At 39.5% G+C, this 17,500-nt stretch overlaps 1 protein-coding gene across 3 annotated transcripts in view; it reads right to left on the bottom strand.

Moving 5' to 3' along the window:
- Positions 1-17,500, bottom strand: part of tead4 (TEA domain transcription factor 4) — a 37,110-nt gene that overhangs the window by 9,492 nt on the left and 10,118 nt on the right. For all 3 annotated transcript variants that reach the window (XM_079858920.1, XM_079858922.1, XM_079858921.1), the window contains exons 3-9: positions 11,557-11,621; positions 8,518-8,580; positions 6,690-6,815; positions 6,229-6,272; positions 1,753-1,814; positions 1,526-1,656; positions 594-767 (exon numbers count right to left, since the gene is read on the bottom strand). In XM_079858920.1, coding sequence (XP_079715046.1) covers positions 594-767; positions 1,526-1,656; positions 1,753-1,814; positions 6,229-6,272; positions 6,690-6,815; positions 8,518-8,580; positions 11,557-11,621 — 665 coding nt within the window. The remainder of the gene's footprint in view (positions 1-593; positions 768-1,525; positions 1,657-1,752; positions 1,815-6,228; positions 6,273-6,689; positions 6,816-8,517; positions 8,581-11,556; positions 11,622-17,500) is intronic.

The raw sequence follows: 17,500 nt of genomic DNA, 5'->3' as shown, positions 1-17,500 counted from the left end.
TACAAATTATTATATATATTTTAACATACTTTTGTTTTACTTTACTTTATTTGTATTTATTTTATTTTACATACTTTACATATTTTATTTTAGAATTAGTTTGTATATATATATATATATATATATGTATATATATATATATATATATATATATAATTTGTATTAATTAATATGTTTTATTAATTAATTCTAAAATAACATGTATGTAAATGTTTATATTTTTATTTTAGATTTAATTTATGAAAAGAATATAGAAATGACAGTATATATAATGCAAATATATATAATATATATATTATAAAAAAAATCTATAAATTAATTCCGAAATAAAACATTTACGTAAGACTTTTAGCTGTTGTTTATTTATAATATATATTTCATATTACACATCAAAAATCTCCCCCTTTCTATATTACTACATCTTTTTATAATATATTTTAAGAAATAAAAGGCAAAACATCACACCCACTTATTCCTTACAACATACAGATATAAGTGACCACTATGCCACAGCAGTGACTAGCTAACCTCGGCCTGGTGACCCAAACAAAGAGGCTGATTGATGATTTGTGACGTGTCTGTGAGACTCTTACCCAGAACTTTACGAGGAAGAAAGCGTTGGGCGGTCCCTTCTCAAACAGCTCCTTCAGCCCTCCTTTCTTCTCTGGGAATTTGTCGTAAATCTGCCGTATGTCCACGGCCTCTAGGTACGGGTCGCTGTACGTGGGGTTGGACTGACCGATGTGAACAAACAGGTGTTTGTTGACCTGTAAAGCACAAATCTACATCAGGCCGGTTTGGTGCATATAACCGTTAATATTAATACTGTGAAGCACTTGAAGCATGTAATGAAGCTTAATCAGTAACAATGAACACATGCTTCAATATAAGTGGTTGATGTGTATTAATATAACTCCAGTTGTATTGCAAAAATATAATGAAAATGTCCCTGACACCTGCTTAAGATGCAGGGATTTTAAAGGTACGTTATATCATTGCATATGGGAGTGTGAAGAAGTAAAGAATTTTTGGAAATGTGTGAAAGAAATGATAGAGAATATGCTTGATGTTAACATTCCACTGTCACCTGTCACTTTTTAATTTCATTTATATCCTAAAGAGATCAAGTAAAAAAAGAAAGAGTGTATATTTATAAATGTATGTATTCTTCAAGCAAAACGGCTTATTTCTTTAAATTGGAAAAGTATTTGTGCACCAAGTATAGGACATTGGCTAAAAGAAATGGAAACAGATATGTCAATGGAAAAGATAACTTTTATTTTAAGGGATAAATATACAGTTTATGATGGAGTTTGGGGACCTTTCAGATCGTTCTTAAAAAGTGGTGGAGCTGGAAAGCTGCTTATATAAGACTAAGAAAAGAGGTGGTATTGAATATCAATGTAAAAAACTGAGAAGCTTTTTTGTTGTTGTTTTTGTTGTTGTTTTCTACGTTACATGGAAATGTATATGTATGCAGGTGATTAGTTCAAATATAATTTTAAAAATGTGGTGAATCTCTCACAGTCTCTGGATCCTGCGGTTGCTCGAGGAAAGCGGAGAACTCCAGCATGCGCAGTTTGGATCCGGCGATACTGCGACCCTGCCAGGGCGGAGCATTAGAGGAAATCGACAAACCCGTCGCACTTTCATAACCTGAGCGAGAGAAGAGGAGAGAAGAGCCATCAGGACGTTTATAGATCATTATATTGAGCATAATTCAAATTAGGTGTAGTTTTGAATAGTACTGACCTGTTATAGACGGAGGGCCAGTGGATTGCATAATAAAGTTTTGTTGGGAAAACGGCTTGATACTGTTTGGAAGAGACAATCAAATATCAGCTTTTATGATGTTTCATGATTATGAAAAAACTTGAATTATTTAAAAAATAATTGTTAATAAAATAATACAAAATACATATTTTTTGTATAAAAGATGAATATATATATAAACAGATGTTATATATAATCTTTTTGATGAATATATATATATATATATATATACACACACACACACACACTATATTGTCAAACGTTTTGGGACGCCTGCCTTTACATGCACATAAACTGTAATGACATCCCATTCTTAATCCATAGGGATTAATATTGAGTTGGCCAACCATTTGCAGCTATAACAGCTTCAACTCTTCTGGAAAGTCTTTCCACAAGGTTTAGGAGTGTGTTTATGGGAATTTTTTACCATTCCTCTAGAAGCGCATTTGTGAGGTCAGGCACTGATGTTGGATGAGAAGGCCTAGCTTGTAGTCTCCACTCTAATTCATCCCAAAGGTGTTCTATCGGCTCTATCCACACCAAACTTGCTCATTCATGTCTTTATGAACCTTGCTTTGTGCAGTGGTGCACAGTCATGTTGGAACAGGACGGGGCCATCCCCAAACTGTTCCCAGAAAGTTTGGAGCATGAAATTGTCCAAAATGTTTTAGTATGCTGAAGCATTAAGAGTTCCTTTCTAAGAGTTCTGGAACTAAGGGGCCAACACCTGAAAAACAACCCCACACCATAATCCCCCCTCCACCAAACTTTACACTTGGCACAATGCAGTCAGGCAAGTACCGTTCTCCTGGCAACCGCCAAACCCAGACTTGTCCATCGGATTGCCAGACACGCTTTACACCACTGCATCCCACACTGCATCCCACGCTTTACCCCATTGCATCCCACACTTTACCCCACTGCATCCCACGCTTTACCCCACTGCATCCCACGCTTTACCCCACTGCATCCCACGCTTTACCCCACTGCATCCCACGCTTTACCCCACTGCATCCCACGCTTTACCCCACTGCATCCCACGCTTTACACCACTGCATCCCACGCTTTACACCACTGCATCCCACGCTTTACCCCACTGCATCCCACGCTTTACCCCACTGCATCCCACGCTTTACCCCACTGCATCCCACGCTTTACACCACTGCATCCCACGCTTTACACCACTGCATCCCACGCTTTACCCCACTGCATCCCACGTTTTACACCACTGCATCCCACGCTTTACCCCACTGCATCCCATGCTTTACCCCACTGCATCACACGCTTTACACCACTGCATCCCACACTGCATCCCACGCTTTACCCCACTGCATCCCACGCTTTACCCCACTGCATCCCACGCTTTACCCCACTGCATCCCACACTTTACCCCACTGCATCCCACGCTTTACCCCACTGCATCCCACGCTTTACACCACTGCATCCCACGCTTTACACCACTGCATCCCACACTGCATCCCATGCTTTACACCACTGCATCCCACGCTTTACACCACTGCATCCCACGCTTTACACCACTGCATCCCACGCTTTACACCACTGCATCCCACGCTTTACCCCACTGCATCCCACGCTTTACACCACTGCATCCCACCACTGCATCCCGCACTTTACACCACTGCATCCCACGCTTTACCCCACTGCATCCCACGCTTTACACCACTGCATCCCACCACTGCATCCCGCACTTTACATCACTGCATCCCACGCTTTACTCCACTGCATCCCACGCTTTACACCACTGCATCCCACACTGCATCCCATGCTTTACACCACTGCATCCCACACTTTACACCACTGCATCCCACACTGCATCCCACACTTTACACCACTGCATCCCACGCTTTACCCCACTGCATCACACGCTTTACACCACTGCATCCCACACTGCATCCCACGCTTTACCCCACTGCATCACACGCTTTACACCACTGCATCCCACACTGCATCCCACGCTTTACCCCACTGCATCCCACGCTTTACCCCACTGCATCCCACACTGCATCCCACGCTTTACCCCACTGCATCCCACACTGCATCCCACACTTTACACCACTGCATCCCACACTGCATCCCACACTTTACACCACTGCATCCCACACTTTACACCACTGCATCCCACACTGCATCTCAAGCTTTACACCAGTGCATCCCACACTGCATCCCACGCTTTACACCACTGAATCCCACACTGCATCTCACGCTTTACACCAGTGCATCCCACACTGCATCACATGCTTTACACCAGTCCATCCCACGCTTTGCACCACTGCATCACACACTTTACACCACTGCATCCCACGCTTTGCATCACTGCATCACACGCTTCACACCACTGCATCCCACGCTTTACCCCACTGCATCCCACGCTTTACACCACTGCATCCCACGCTTTACACCACTGCATCCCACCACTGCATCCCACGCTTTACACCACTGCATCCCACGCTTTACCCCACAGCATCACACGCTTTACACCACTGCATCCCACGCTTTACACCACTGCATCACACGCTTTACACCACTGCATCCCACCACTGCATCCCGCACTTTACACCACTGCATCCCACGCTTTACACCACTGCATCACACGCTTTACACCACTGCATCCCACGCTTTACACCACTGCATCACACGCTTTACACCACTGCATCCCACGCTTTACACCACTGCATCCCACGCTTTACACCACTGCATCCCACGCTTTACCCCACAGCATCCCACGCTTTACACCACTGCATCCCACGCTTTACCCCACTGCATCACACGCTTTACACCACTGCATCCCACGCTTTACCCCACAGCATCCCACGCTTTACACCACTGCATCCCACGCTTTACCCCACTGCATCACACGCTTTACCCCACTGCATCCCACGCTTTACACCACTGCATCACACGCTTTACACCACTGCATCACACGCTTTACACCACTGCATCCCACGCTTTACACCACTGCATCCCACGCTTTACACCACTGCATCCCACGCTTTACACCACTGCATCCCACGCTTTACACCACTGCATCCCACGCTTTACCCCACAGCATCCCACGCTTTACACCACTGCATCCCACGCTTTACACCACTGCATCCAACGCTTTACACCACAGCATCCCACGCTTTACACCACTGCATCCCACGCTTTACTCCACTGCATCCCACGCTTTACACCACTGCATCCCACGCTTTACACCACTGCATCCCACCACTGCATCCCACGCTTTACCCCACTGCATCCCACGCTTTACACCACTGCATCACATGCTTTACACCACTGCATCACACGCTTTACACCACTGCATCCCACGCTTTACACCACTGCATCCCACGCTTTACACCACAGCATCCCACGCTTTACACCACTGCATCCCACGCTTTACACCACTGCATCCCACGCTTTACACCACTGCATCCCACGCTTTGCACCACTGCATCACACGCTTTACCCCACTGCATCCCACGCTTTACACCACTGCATCCCACGCTTTACCCCACAGCATCCCACGCTTTACACCACTGCATCCCACGCTTTACACCACTGCATCACACGCTTTACACCACTGCATCCCACGCTTTACACCACTGCATCCACACTTTACACCACTGCATCACACGCTTTACACCACTGCATCCCACGCTTTACACCACTGCATCCACACTTTACACCACTGCATCCCACGCTTTATACCACTGCATCACACGCTTTACACCACTGCATCCCACGCTTTACCCCACAGCATCCCACGCTTTACACCACTGCATCCCACGCTTTACACCACTGCATCCCACGCTTTACACCACTGCATCCCACCACTGCATCCCGCACTTTAGACCACTGCATCCCACGCTTTACACCACTGCATCCCACCACTCCATCCCGCACTTTAGACCACTGCATCCCACGCTTTACCCCACAGCATCCCACGCTTTACACCACTGCATCCTGCGCTTTACACCACTGCATCCCACGCTTTACACCACTGCATCCTGCGCTTTACACCACTGCATCCCACGCTTTACACCACTGCATCCCACGCTTTGCATTGCACTTGGTGATGTAAGGCTTAGATGCAGCTACTCGGCCATGGAAACTTTGTTATAATACCACTAACAGTTGACCGTGGAATATTTAGCAGTGAGGAAATTTCACGCATGGACTTATTGCACAGGTGGCAACCTATCACGGTACCACGCTTAAATTCACTGAGCTCCTGAGAGCGACTCATTCTTTCTTAAAATGTTTCTAGAAGCAGTCTGCATGCCTAGGTGCTTGATTTATACAACTGTGGCCATGGAAGTGATTGGAACACCTGAATTCAATGATTTGGAGGGGTGTCCCAATACTTTTGGCAATATAGTGTACATAGTAGTGGTACTAATGGTAGTGGTAGTAATGACAAATGTTCAGCTTAACCTGTGACTGAGAACTTACTCTTCAGGACCTGCGGTTTGTCCTGCGAGAGCTCCATGCCAAAACTGAGACATGAAAACAGAGACATGAAATGAACATTAGCTTGTTCTGGAGATGTAACATGAGAGCTGGAGAGAGTTGAGGTGTGTCTCACCCCAGCAGCACATATATATGAGAGAGTGTGTGAGTGTGTGTGCATGCGTGTGTGTGTGTGTGTGTGTGTGTGTGTGTGTGTGTGTGTGTGTGTGTGTGTGTGTGTGTGTGTGTGTGTGTGTGTGTGTGTGTGCATATATTTATGTGTGTGCCTATGTGTGTGTGTGTGTGTGTGTGTGTGTTTGTGCGTGTGTGTGTGTGTGTGTGTGTGTGTGTGTGTGTGTGTGTGTGTGTGTGTGTGTGTGTGTGTGTGTGTGTGTGTGTGTGTGTGTGTGTGTGTGTGTGTGTGTGTGTGTGTGTGTGTGTGTGTGTGTGTGTGCGTGTCTCACCCCAGCTGCTGTCGGGTAGGCCGGTCGAGAGAGACACATCTTGTTCTGAAAGGCCGTGGCTGAGATGATCTGGGCTGACGACATGCTGGACATGCTGTGCATCGCTTTATCTTTGGCTGCCTGGTCCTTTCAGAAGACAACAACATGAAGAACGTCATACATGTATATCCCATTCAACTGTATGTTGCACTATTTTATTAATACATTTTTTTTGTCCTTTTAATATACACATTTACCTATATTCATTCAGCAGTATTATTGATCTGAATGAGTGTGTGTGTGTGCACGTGTGTGTGAGTCTGTGTGTTTGTTTGTTTGTATATATGAGTGTGTGTGTGTGTGTGTGTGTTGGGAAGGCTGAGGTGGCTCATGGTTTATGGCTCTGGCAGTGTTTGAGTGTTGACAGGTTGACTCCTTCTCCTAGAGGTCACATGAAGAACTGGGAGCTTCGACATTATGAAACCAGAGAACAGGCTTGGAAAAACACTGTGTGGAAGCACTGCTCCCGAACCATGTTTACTGAGCCTGGGGTCAGAAAATCAACTACAGTCTGAGAAGTGGGAACTACAAACGCATGTGACCTGCTGGAGTGAATGTGACTCCTCGACCACGCAGAAGAAGTCAACCTAAAAGCTGTAACTTTCATGCAAACAAAACATTTCCAAGTTGCATTGAGTTTTTAGGAAGAAGTTTAACTACTGTCAGGCTAGCTTTTAAAATAATTGTGTTAACTACACTGTAAGCTTCAAAGAAAAAGTAGCTAAATACAAGGAGGTAAATACCTTTTTAAAAATATAAGCGTTAAACAACAGATTAACATTTACACAAAATACAACCAATAAAACTAGAAATCACCAAGCCAAACATATCGTAGAACTCAAATCTGTTCATTTGGTTCATTTAGATTAACCTTCCAAACAAACTGATCCACTAAAATGAAACGGTCTTCACGAATCGGTTTCATTCGGAGTCATTTTAGCTAACCGCATTTTATTATTCCCTTAGCTCGTAAAAATAAGTATATCCATTAAAAACAAATATATATATAATATAATATGTGTATATTTAACTAAATATATTTCAAAAAAATTGGGACCACTGATTGTAATCAGTGAATTGCTCCTTTTTGAGCTCGATCGTCCGAGTGAAATGATTCACTAGAATCAAGTATATAATATATATAAAAAATATTAATATATATTTAAGTATAGGCTATATATTAAAATAAATATATCTATATTTGTTTTGTTTTTTAAGATATATTTCTTAGATCTTAGATCCTTCAGTTCACTCCTCTTCTTTAATGAGTGACTCCTCAACACTTGTCGGGTTGATTTTGATATAGCGAAACGCACAGAGGTCACAGTCGTCCACGGCCGGCTCAAGCAACTGCTGTGTCCTTGAAGCATGACCGGCCCATGCATTCCTGAAATATGGGCATGTGTGTGTGTGTCCGTCACAGTTCTCAGTTACAGAAACGCATTTAAAAGGGCTGTCAGTGTTAGCCGTGTGACCAGTATACCAGTATACACTCGGACAGCTGAGCCAAAATGGCCGCCGGCCAACGGCTGAACTATGCCATATGATGAAAGACAAGAGCGCGCAAGGAGAAGACTCGACATTACCGAGGTCACACGTTTTCTGAAAATTAGTGTCGTGATGAAATGGATTTATAGTGTAGTGTATGATATCGTCTGCAATTATATTTGTATCTGAATGATGGCTGGGCTATATTCACTCAGAGATGATTTAAATCGCCCTCTCTTCAACAGATGCTTTGGCTGTGGTGTTAATTTGCAAACAGGTGATCAGCATTAGAGTTCATTACCTTGAGTTTCACCTGAATTTCCCGAGCTTTCCGTCGCGCCAACACCTGAATGTGACTGGAGACCTGCGGGAAACAGAGGGATTTTAGACTGATCTTTTCATTTAAAACACTTTATTTCCACAGTAAGACATTCTACTGAATATAAATAACTTTGCAACTACATGTCAACTTATTCGAATAACTCGAACCTAACAGTCTCTCTAATGAGAGTTAGTTAGTTGCAAAGTGTAGCTACAATGTATTAAAATACAATGATTAAAATATTGATTTTTAAATAATACCATTGTATCACCATTATGGATGCAAAAAACATGGTATTACTATGGTAGACGTAAAAAAAAATGTGAAAAGTGAAAGTGAAGAGTGAAATTGAACAATGGAAAAACTTATTTTGGAACAAATTGAGCTCATGTTCAGATAACAAAACTCTAAACAAACTCCAATGCAGTTTATGGCAAGCCGTTTTAGCTTAAATTGTACGCAGCATTACTCGTCATAATTGCATTTTTACTAGTAAGAATTCAATTAGAGAGCTCTACAATTCAATTCTTACTAGCACTTACAATTAGAGAGCTCTCTAATTCAGTTGTTACTAGTAAGAATGCAATTGCAGAGCTCTTTAATTCAATTACAGAGCTCTGCAATTATACATATCTTTAATTCGTTTTTTTACTAGTAAAAATTCAATTAGAGAGCTCTGTAATTGTAATTGCTACTAGTAAGAATTGAATTGTAGAGCTCTCTAATTGAATTCTTACTAGTAAAAATGCAATTACGACGAGTAATGCTGCGTACAATTTAAGCTAAAACGGCTTGCCATACAGTCTATATTCAAGACAATTCAGATTTTCAAAGCAGCTTCACAGTAATAAACAGGAAAATAACAGTGTTAATCACAGTGTTAATTTTGTAAACTTCAATCATGAAATTAATTCAATTTCAGCTGCTTGACAGAAGACAATAGAGTTAATATTCAGCTCAATTTAGTTCAATGTTGATTCATTTCAGCTCAATAAAATAGTGTCGATGTTGCAAAGGTAGTGTCATTATCCAGCGCCATTGAAAACTCTTTATGGAAAGATTTGTTTTCTCTCTGTTTCCTTTTTCAGACGGCATTAGGATCTCTGGAGTTTTTATTAAGGTTATGGATGTGTACTGGAAGCTCTGGCTGCATGCATATTATTTTATTCATTTATTTAAATTTCATTTGAATATATATTTTTTTCACATTGATATTATCATTGATATAATATCATAATTACGAGTGCTCTGGATTTTCTTTTTAGCTATAGTAACCGAGTTTGGGGTTTTAATGAGAAAACATGTCGGCTGCAATGAATACAGTGATGAATGAAATAATTATATATTTTAATTTACAATAAAACTAGTTAAGTTGCATGTACAAAATATGATACTATTTTGCACCTTCATACATGTAATAAAAACTTTAAAAAAGCAAAACACACTTGATGCACATTCTTTATTCATCATTTTTTAAAAGTAGAGTTAAAAAAATCTTGCTGTGTTTTTTATTTTATTTTTTTGTAGAAAATGTATGTTCTTAATCACAAAATTAAAATATTTTTTTTATTAAAATTTAAAACATTAAATTAAAATAAAAACTTAAATAAATAAATTGAATAAGAAATTAAAATTTAAAAATTTAATTAAAATAAAAATGAAAACATTTAAGTAAAATAATAATAACAATTTTTAAAAAAGTAATTTTTAACAAAAATTTTTTTTCAAATTCGGATGGGATTGAAATCATGAAGCACTCATGGAAAACTTTACCTAACCACCTCACGAAGAACTAGTTCTGTTCAAGTAAGGCTTAAAAAACTATTAGTGATGGTAAATTACTGATTTCTAATCATCTAAATAGTCAAAACTTTTGTCGATTAGTGTGCAAGAAGAAAGCAAATCTGTTGTTTTATGTCAGCGATTGCTCTGACCTTTATTTGTTCACATATCAGGTGTGATTCTAGTTTCTCTTCGTGTTTTTAGTGATAACTTTTCCTCTCGGGCCCCGGCTCACCTCAACTCTCTCAGAGGGCTTAAGACTCAGTATGTGACAAGGCCTGAGTGACATCATGCGATATCGAATGCCGACGGGAACGCTATCGGTTCCCAAACCCCCAGCAGTTGTTTGTGGGTCTAACGAGCAGGACTGAGAGAGGTGCTGAAGACACACACCGATATCCGATCCGCGTGCCATAAATCACACCGCCCAAGTCCATTTCAGCATGGAGGCCCTTGGGGGCCAAACATTTACACTCAGTGAAAGTCTGTTTGGGAGTTTAACAGGACAATCCCATCTCTAAATCCCAGTCTGACATTTGCTGTACTTCCTGTTGTTGTTAATGTGTGACATGGAGGTCAAATAAAAGTAATTAACCAATTTAATCCACTTAGTTTTAGTAGGGACAAGTTGGCATTTTAGAGTTGCCATCACATATTTATATACAAATACACTGCAAAAAAAATATTCTTAATCAGCATCCAATGAAAATATCTAAACATTCTTAAAACAAGATAAATTCACTTGAAAACTCGACTTACATAGCATTGCATTTCATTAGTGAATCAAACCCATGAGAATATTTCAGAGAATAAATCTTGATTTAAATTTTCTTACCCTTTTTTCTTGTTTTAAGCATAATTTTAGTGATGTTTATGCTTAGAACAAGAAGAAAAAACGTTGCCAATGGAATACAAAAAACATTCTCTGAAAACGAGTGGTAATATTTTACACAATTTTGCGTATGAATTAAATTTAGACCTTAGATCAGGGATGGGCAACTTCGGTCCTGGAGGGCCACTGTCCTGCAGAGTTTAGCTCCAACCCTACTCAAACACACCTGAACAAGCTAATCAGCTTGTTAGGATAATTAGAAAGCTACAGGCAGGTGAGTTTTATCAGGGTTGGAGCTAAACCCTGCAGGACAGTGGCCCTCCAGGACTGAAGTTGCCCATCCCTGCCTTAGATATTATACAGGAAAACAAGATCCCGTGACCAAATATTCTAGATTTCTGTACCTGTTTCCTGGTCCGTGTCTTTCCTGTTCGAAGCTTGATGTACCGAGCAATTAGCTCATTCCGTCCTGAAAAAAAGAAAGAGAAAAGAAGTTTACATTTTACATTTAGTCACTTAGCAGACGCTTTAATCCATTTACAACTATTCAACTTAAGCGACTTACAAATGAGGAGAACAATAGAAGCAGTTAAACTAACAATAGGACATTATGTAAGTGCTATGACCCTTCCCAGTTTAGTCTAACGCAGTATGTAATAATTATTATTTTTTTAGATACTATTATAAAATAAACAAAATATATGTACATTCAAACTTTACAAATAAAAAAAATTATAAACATTTTACTTTTGTTAATATAAACCATATATATACACTGTATCACCAATAATACACCAATCAGAACAGAGTAGACCAATCACAACAGACTGGGTCATCTGACCAATCAGAACAGACTAGACCAATCACAACAGACTGGGTCATCTGACCAATCAGAGCAGAGTAGACCAATCACAACAGACTGGGTCATCTGACCAATCAGAGCAGAGTAGACCAATCACAACAGACTGGGTCATCTGACCAATCAGAGCAGAGTAGACCAATCACAACAGACTGGGTCATCTGACCAATCAGAGAAGAGTAGACCAATCACAACAGACTGGGCCATCTGACCAATCAGAACAGAGTAGAGTAGACCAATCACAACAGATTGGGCCATCTGACCAATCAGAGCAGAGTAGACCAATCACAACAGATTGGGCCATCTGACCAATCAGAGTAGAGTAGACCAATCACAACAGACTGAACCATCTGACCAATCAGAGCAGAGTAGACCAATCACAACAGATTGGGCCATCTGACCAATCAGAGTAGAGTAGACCAATCACAACAGACTGGGCCATCTGACCAATCAGAGTAGAGTAGACCAATCACAACAGATTGGGCCATCTGACCAATCAGAACAGAGTAGACCAATCACAACAGACTGGGCCATCTGACCAATCAGAACAGAGCAGGCTCTCAGAAAGGCGGGGTTTAGAGAGACCCCCATCCAGGTACTGACCCGGCTCAACCCTACAGTGGGTGACCAGTCTTGGACTACAAGGTGATATGGTGATATGGTTACATGAGAGTTCATCTTTTTTGAGGTGATGCTTCTGCTGACATACGGGTCACGTTGGACGAAAGGGTACATGTGCGCAGTCTCGACACCCGTGGTGAAGTGATGGCGGAGAGAGATACAGCAGCTGGTCTGTGTGTCAATGTTTATAGAATATGCCTTTACGCCTCCCATAAATCTCAGCGCTCGTTCGTCCGGCAGGACTCCGGTTACTAGTACTTTAGTACAGAACCCCTCAACGCCCTCTTACCCGACTAAAACCCCCTCTGTGTGGCTGTTTATGAAGAACATGTCAGAGAAATGGCCTTGTGTGCATGAGAGGGTCAGACGTTGCTCTCCTCTCAAACCCGAGCTATAAGATGAATGTGGAGCACCTTTTATCACTCTTGAAACTAGACTTGATCAAGTGGTCCACACCAGATGTCGTATGGGTCATACAAGTTTGACCCATGCTTAAAGCTAGAGACCCAACTTCATGCATGTTTTGTAAGATTCCCCTCTCTGTTAAACATATTTTATTAGAATGTCCTGAACTTAAGACAAGTAGAAAGCTCTTTTATGAAGTTACCTCACTTAAGGACTTATTTAGTAAGATTATGCCTTAAAAGGTTTTGGATTTTTTATCATATGTTAATTTTTAAAAAATCTTGTATTATATGACTTGCTGTTTTTGTTTGTTTGGTTTTTATTGTATTTGTACATTATTCGAGTCACGAATAATTAGGTGTGTTGGACACTTTCTGATTCCCATAGTGACGCTTGTGCTGTGTTTGCATTCTTTATGACAGATGAAGTGAAATAAATGCAATATTTTTCAAATACACAGACATTTTCGTTCAATACTTTATGTACTGCTTAATACAGTGTCTGTTTGTCCAATAAAGTTCAACATAAGCCTACTATCAATTTAGTGGGGTCTATCTTTTTTTTATCAGTTTTAAAAAACATATTTGTGAGCATTAGTGGAACTGAAGGTGTTCGAATACACCATAGACTGTAAAAATATATGGACGTAGTGCCCGTGACGAGTTACCAGAACTAAGTTTTGTGTCAGTATTATTAGTGACTTATTGTTCATGTGACAACATGTCATTAAAGATACACATATGCAATAGTTTTTTTTGTAATAAATAAAGGAATATTCCTAAATATAACCGAATAGTGCACAAAAAGAATTGTATATGCATGCTACTGTTTTATTGTGCTTTATGTACAGTTTTTGTCAAAAAAAACAAAGCACACTAAAATAATAAAAACTGAATTGAGTTGAGTTATATATTAGGTATGTACATTGTGTTCACAGGGGCGGAGCTACAGTTGGCTCATGTGTCCACAGGGGCGGAGCTACAGAGGGGTCACATGTTCACAGGGGCGGAGTTACAGTGGGCTCATGTGTTCACAGGGGCGGAGCTACAGAGGGGTCATGTGTTCACAGGGGCGGAGCTACAGAGGGGTCACGTATTCACAGGGGCGGAGCTACAGAGGGGTCATTGTGTTCAGAGGGGCGGAGCTACGGAGGGGTCATTTGTTCAGAGGGGCGGAGCTACAGAGGGGTCACATGTTCACAGGGGCGGAGCTACAGAGGGGTCATTGTGTTCACAGGGGCGGAGCTACAGAGGGGTCACATGTTCACAGGGGTGGAGCTACAGAGGGGTCACTGTGTTCACAGGGGCGGAGTTACAGAGGGGTCAATCATATCAACTCCACTAGAGTGAAAACTGAGACAGTCACCTGAAACCTTGACACACACACACACACACTGTCCACCCTGAGGGTCCGAAACAAAGTTAATGTCAAGCAAAGGTACGGCAGCTCCCACAACGACCTCATAAATCCATAACCTCCCACTCAACCTCTCTCTCTTTCTTTCTCTCTCTTTCTCCTCCTCCTCCTCTTCACATTCCAGTCATTCCTGATCTGTGAGTCCTTCAGCGTCTGCTCAGCTCCAATAAACAACTAACACACACAAGCACATTATTACAAGACTTGCGCAAACTATGAGAAATCACACATCAGATCTCACTCTTAAAAATAAAGGTTCCAAAAGCGTGTTTTCGCAGCGATGCCATAAAAGAACCACTTTCGGTTCCCCAAATAACTTTTCTTTCTTTTTTCTTAAGAACTTTCTTTCATTATTAAAGAACCTTTTGTCCAATTTAAAGGTTCCATGGATGTTAAATGGAACCATAGATGTCAATATAGAACCTTTACATGTTTAAGAATCTCAATTGATTCTCCAAGATTAAATAGAGAGAAAATGGAGACTTTTGGCTTTTAGATGTTTCTCTTTCTGCACCGTCAGATTGTCAAACATCTGGGGAGCGACAGATAGAGAGCGGGCACATCTGTGCAGCAGACGGTCTCCCGAGGGTCGAGAAAGGGCACACTTAGGGTTCACGAACGTGTAGCCAGTGAGATTTCACTGCTGGGGATCTCAAAGAGAGGAACGTGACTGACTTTCTGCATGCAAATATCCAACAAATGGATGTAAATAAAAGACAAAATAAATCTATAAATAAGACTATAAAAAAAGACTTTATATAAAGTACAATATATATAACATACATTAAATATAGTTAATAAATTAAATCAATAATACATATATATATATATATATATGTATATATATATATATGTACAAATTAAACAATGTTAGACTCTCTATTTAAAACTAAAACTTTAAAAACTTTAAAAATATAATATATATTTATAGTACTAAACAGTACAAGGTAGACTTTAAAACTAACAAAAACAAACAAAAAATTGATAAATTTAAACTGTTAATCATTTATTCATTTTTTAAAAGACTAAATAAAATAAAATAAAATAATAAAAAGACACCAGAATACGTAAACATAAATATAGTAAATACTAAAAAATTGTGCTGTCACAATTAATCGCATCTCACATAAAAGTTTGTGTTTATACAATATATGTGTGTATATATATTATTATATTTATATACATATTATATGTGTGTGTGTTATATAAACATCAACTATCTTATATAAACACAAACTTTTATGTTAGATGTGATTAATCATGATTAATCGATTTGACAGCACTAAATAAAGAAATAATAAATAAATATTAATAAATCTATTTGAATAAAATAATGTTATATAACTTTGGTTGAAACTAAAACTTTGAAAAAGACCAAAAAACACACAAAAACAAAGAACGGATAACAAATTTAAACCATTGATCATATTTTACACGCCACTGTATTTATTCATGCGCATATTCAGATTTGACACATTAATTAACCGTAATTGATCACATTACGTCAGATCAAGAAACCACAAATGAGATTTGAAATGAAAGAGGGAGGATTTTTAATAAATTTGAATGTGCATCTGTTCATTACATAAAGCTATCATATAACTTACATTCAGGACTAATGTTATGGCCCACTTTAGTTGCATGGAAAAGAGCAGCTCATATCAACAAGCGAATATAATATGGGTTTGGAAAGACATGAGAGTGAGTAAACGTAGACAGACAGACGGAGAGATGTGAAACTTAAACTCTGATATTCTTCCTTGAAGAATCACACACACACACACACACACACACACACACATATTTAAGAGTGAAAGCCGGTGTGTGTGACCAACAAGCCTCTTCAGAAACACCCAAGTGTCCTGCACTGATGACCTCTGAGGGGCCGCGACCCCACCGTGACCTTAGCAAAACAAAGAGAGGGAATGATCTTCAGCAGACCAGCACAAAACACACTGACTCATTAGAGCACTCGGAGACCTCAGACATAAACGAACCTCTAACGTGCCTGTGAAAAATCGAGCCTATGTGAGGGACGGGTGGCTTTTTCCATCTGCTCGACATGAGGCAACTAATGAACGTTTACAACAGTACGTCTCAATACACCCATTGACTCCTGTGTGAGTGGAATAGCATACTACTGTACTACAGTTACTAAAGTGTGCGTTGTAAACTGCATATATCCCACAGTGCAGTAGTGCACTTCACTTGAATGAACAGTTTTTTTTAAGTTGAAACAACAATTTCTTGACCCATTATTTTATTGGGCAGCAAAAGGTTAAGATTTTTTCCCTACTGTAAAATAAATTGTTGTATCAACTTAAAAAAGTAAGTGTTCGTGCCATCTTAAAATTTTAAGTTTAGTCAACTCAAATATCCAAGTTGTCACTTAGTTCAGCTTCACATTTTAAGTTGACTATGCTTAAAATTTTTATGCTTACTATCATTTTTTTTTTACAGTAATTTAAAGAAAAAAAATTCATTTCAAATGTGAAATTGCACTTTTTTTACTTATGTGGCGGATTAATATTACAAAAACATGTCCAGGTTACACTTTAAAATGAAATAATAAATAAAAATGTTCATTCAATTTTTTTGTACTTTTAAATTATTTTAAATTAGCATTATTTTCATGACAGATGAACATGTTTTCAAACTTTTATTTTAATTTTATTTGTAATTATTTTTTGATGTTTTTTTTTTTTTTTTTGTATTTCTGTGTTTTTCATTAGATTTTTTATTGCTGTAATACAATGATCTTTTTATTTAAATCAGTAAAAATGTAATGCCACGACAATTATTAACGTACACCAAAAGCTTTGGGTCGGTAAGATGAAAAAAATAAAAATAAATAAATAAATGTATTCTGCAAGGATGCAGATAACCAGATAAATTGATCAAAAGTGACAGTAAAGATGTTACAAATTATTTCTATTTCAAATAAACGCTGTTCTTTTGTACTTTCTATTCAGCAAAGAATCCTGAAAAATTAAAAGTATCACGGTTTCCACAAAAATATGAAGCAGCACGACTGCTTTCAACATTGA

Source organism: Squalius cephalus (assembly GCF_949319135.1).
Source record: "Squalius cephalus genome assembly, chromosome: 23".
Classification (NCBI taxonomy): domain Eukaryota; kingdom Metazoa; phylum Chordata; class Actinopteri; order Cypriniformes; family Leuciscidae; genus Squalius; species Squalius cephalus.
This window is presented reverse-complemented; position numbering and strand designations above follow the sequence as displayed.